The sequence below is a fragment of the Melozone crissalis genome, unplaced genomic scaffold (assembly GCF_028551555.1).
Source record: "Melozone crissalis strain CALT ecotype California unplaced genomic scaffold, PUWL_Pcris_2 ptg000736l_1, whole genome shotgun sequence".
Classification (NCBI taxonomy): Eukaryota; Metazoa; Chordata; class Aves; order Passeriformes; family Passerellidae; genus Melozone; species Melozone crissalis.
This window is the reverse complement of record NW_026536388.1, coordinates 27,501-30,795: the sequence shown is the minus strand read 5'-3', so window position 1 is coordinate 30,795 and position 3,295 is coordinate 27,501. Positions and strand designations below refer to the sequence as shown.

General features: G+C 52.3%; 1 protein-coding gene across 1 annotated transcript in view; it reads left to right on the top strand.

The window, feature by feature from the left end:
* The first annotated feature begins 1,174 nt into the window (after nt 1-1,174).
* LOC128950577 (syntaxin-1B) overlaps nt 1,175-3,295 on the top strand; it is a 13,030-nt gene continuing 10,909 nt past the window's right edge. The window contains exons 1-2 of the mRNA XM_054295447.1: nt 1,175-1,231; nt 2,498-2,572. Coding sequence (XP_054151422.1) covers nt 1,202-1,231; nt 2,498-2,572 — 105 coding nt within the window. The 5' untranslated portion in view covers nt 1,175-1,201. The remainder of the gene's footprint in view (nt 1,232-2,497; nt 2,573-3,295) is intronic.

Sequence of the window (3,295 nt, the reverse complement as noted above, 5' to 3'; positions counted from 1 at the left end):
CCCCTGCCTCCGATCCCCAAAAAATTCCCAAAAACCCCCAAAAAATTTCACAAAAAATTCCCCATAAAATCCCCCAAAAATCCCCAAAAACACAAAAAAAAATTCCCAAAAAACTCCAAAATATCCTCAAAATATCCCCAAACATTCCTCCAAAAAATCACCCCAGAAAATCCCCCCAAATATCAAAAAAAAACCCTCCCAAAAAATCCCAAAAAATATCCCCAAAAAATTCCCAAAAAAATCCTTAAACAATCCTCAAAAATCCCTCAAAAAGTCCCAAAAAATTCCCAAAAAATCCCCGAAAAAATCCCAAAAAAACCCCCAAAAAATCCTCCAAAGTCCCCCAAACCCCCAAAAATATAAAATAAAAAAAAGCCACCAAAATCCCCTCCCCCACCCCAAACCTCCCTTTAAGCTCCTCCCCCAGCCCCTCCCCCACCCCAAACCCCTCCCTCCAATTCAAAAAAAATCTCCCAAAAAATCCCCAAAAATATCCCAAAAAACCCCACAAATAGCCCCAAATATCACCAAAAAAAATCCTCAAAAAATCCCCCCAAAAATCCCCCAAAAAATCCCAAAAATCCCAAAAAATGCAAAATAAATCCCAAAAAAAATTCTCAAAAAATCCCCCAAAAAATCCCCAAAAAATCCCAAAATTCCCCGAAAAAACTCTCGAAAAACCCCCAAAGAACCCCCAAAAAATCCCAGAAAACACAGAAACAAATCCCCAAAAAATTCCCCAAAAATTCTCCAAAAATGCCCCAAAAAATCCCCCAAAAATTCACAAAACAAAAATCCCCCAAAAATCTTTCAATCGCCCCAAAAAACCAACAAAAAAATCCCCAAAAAATCCCAAAAATAAAAAATTCCCCCTTTGAGCCCCTCCCCCAACCCCGCCCAGCCCCTCCCCCAGGCAGACCCCGCCCCCTTTAGCCCCGCCCCCATTCCCAGCCGCAGCCCCCTTTGCGCAGCCCCTCCCCCACCCCAGACCCCTCCCCCCCCCGCTCTCGCCCCTCCCCCCCCCGCTCTCGCCCCTCCCCCCCCCTCCGCAGCCGCAGCCGCCGCCGCAGCCCCCGGGCCGCCCCTCCCCACCCGCCCCCCCAAGCTCGCGCCCAGGGGGGTCCCCGGCCCCTCCCCCACACCCGAGCCCCTCCGGGGGGGTCTCCCCTCCCCCACCCCCGCCCGCGCCCCTCCCCCCACCATGAAGGACCGGACCCAGGAGCTCCGCAGCGTGAGCGGGGGGGGGGGGAGGGGGAACCGGGGGGGGTTTGGGGGGGGTCCCGGGGGGGTTCTGGGGGGGTGGGGGTGGGGAATGGTGGGGAGGGGTCCGGGGGATTTTTGGGGATTTTTTGGGAATTTTTGGGGCTGTTTTGGATTTTTTAGGATTTTTTATTGAATTTTTTGGGGGGATTTTTGGGGTCTGGGGGCGATTTTGGGGGGTCCCGAGGGGGCTTTGGGGGGGGTGGGGGTGGGGAATTGGGGAGAGGGGTCCGAGGAAATTTTGGGGATTTTTTTGGAATTTTTGGGACTATTTTGGATTTTTTAGGATTTTTTATTGAATTTTTTGGGGGGATTTTTGGGGTCTGGGGGCGATTTTGGGGGGTCCCAGGGGGGCTTTGGGGGGGGTGGGGGTGGGGAATGGTGGGGAGGGGTCTCGGGAATTATCGGGAATTTTTGGGGATTTTTGGGGGATTTTGGGGATGTTTTGGGGATTTTTTGGGGTCTGGGGACGATTTTGGGGGCGACTTTGGGGGTCCCGGGGGTTTTTTGGGGTCTCGGTCGTGGTGGGGGATGGGACGGGATTTTAGGGATTTTTTGGGAATTTTTTTGGATTTTTTGGGATTTTTTTGGGATTTTTTGGGATTTTTTGGAAATTTTTTTTTTAATTTTCGGGGATTATTTTTTTAATTTCGTGGGGGGGGGAGGGGAAGTTTGGCATCGTGGGGCTGATTTTGGGGGGGGTCCGGAGGGGATTTTTGGGGGGGGGATTTTTGGAAGAATTTTTGGGAGCTCTCGGGGGGGATTTGGGGGTTTTGGGGGAGTCCCGGGGATTCTGGGGACATTTTGGGGATTTTTGGGGGCATTTTGGGGATTTTTGGGGGCATTTTGGGGATTTTTGGGGGCATTTTGGGGATTTTTGGGGGCATTTTGGGGAGGTTTGGGGGAGATTTTGGGGGGGTTTAGGGGTGATTTGGGAGGAGGGGGCCGAGGGGGGATTTGGGGGATTTGGGGGGAATTTGGGGGTTTTTGGGGGGGATCCGGGGCTGGGGGATGGGGGGGGGATTTTTGGTGAATTTTTTGGGTTTCTGGGGCATTTTTGGGGGCTCCTGGAGGGATTTGGGGGTTGGGGGGATTTTAAGATTTTTTTGGGGTTTTTTTTTTTCGGATTTTGGGGGGAAGTTTTGGGGGCGGGGTTTTCTCCTTTGGAGGGCGTGGCTTTCTTTGTGATGGGCGTGGTCTCGCCGAGGCCACGCCCCCCTGAGAGCGCCCCCCGCAGGCCAAGGACAGCGACGATGAGGAGGAGGTGGTGACGGTGGACAGGGACCACTTCATGGACGAGTTCTTCGAGCAGGTGGGACCCCAAAAACGGGCTCGGGACCCCCAGAAACGAATTTGGGACCCCCAGAAATGGGTCTGGGACCCCCAAAAACCCCCTGAGACCCCCAAAAACCACCCAGGAACTCCCAAAAACGGGCTCAGGACCCCCAAAAACGAATTTGCGACCCCCCCAAAATTGGGTTTGGGGCACCCAAAAATGGGTTTGGGACCCCCAAAAATGGGCTCGGGACCCCCAAAAATGGGTCTGGGACCCCAAAAAATGAATTTGGCACCCCAAAAAATGGGATCAGGGACCGCAAAAACCCCCAGGGACCCCCAAAAACCACCCAGGAACCCCCAAAAATGGGTTTGGGACCCCCAAAAATGAATTTGGGACCCCCCAAAAACGAATTTGGGACCCCCAAAAATGGGTCTGGGACCCCCAAAAACCCCAAAAGTCCCCCTGGGACCCCCAAAATTCCCCCAAATTCCCCCCAAAAATCCCCAAATTCCCCCAAAATTCTCCCAAAATCCCCTAAAATTCCCCCAGTTTCCCCCTGGAATCCCTACAACTCCCCAAATTTCCCCCAAAATCCCTCCAACGCCCCCAAAATTGCCCCCAAATCCCCCAAATTTCCCGAAATTACCCAAAAAAATCCCCAAGTTTTCCCCAAACTTCCCCCAGTTTTCCCAAATTCCCCCCAAATTATCCCAAAATCCCCCAAAATTACCCCAAAAAAATCCCCTAAATTCCCAA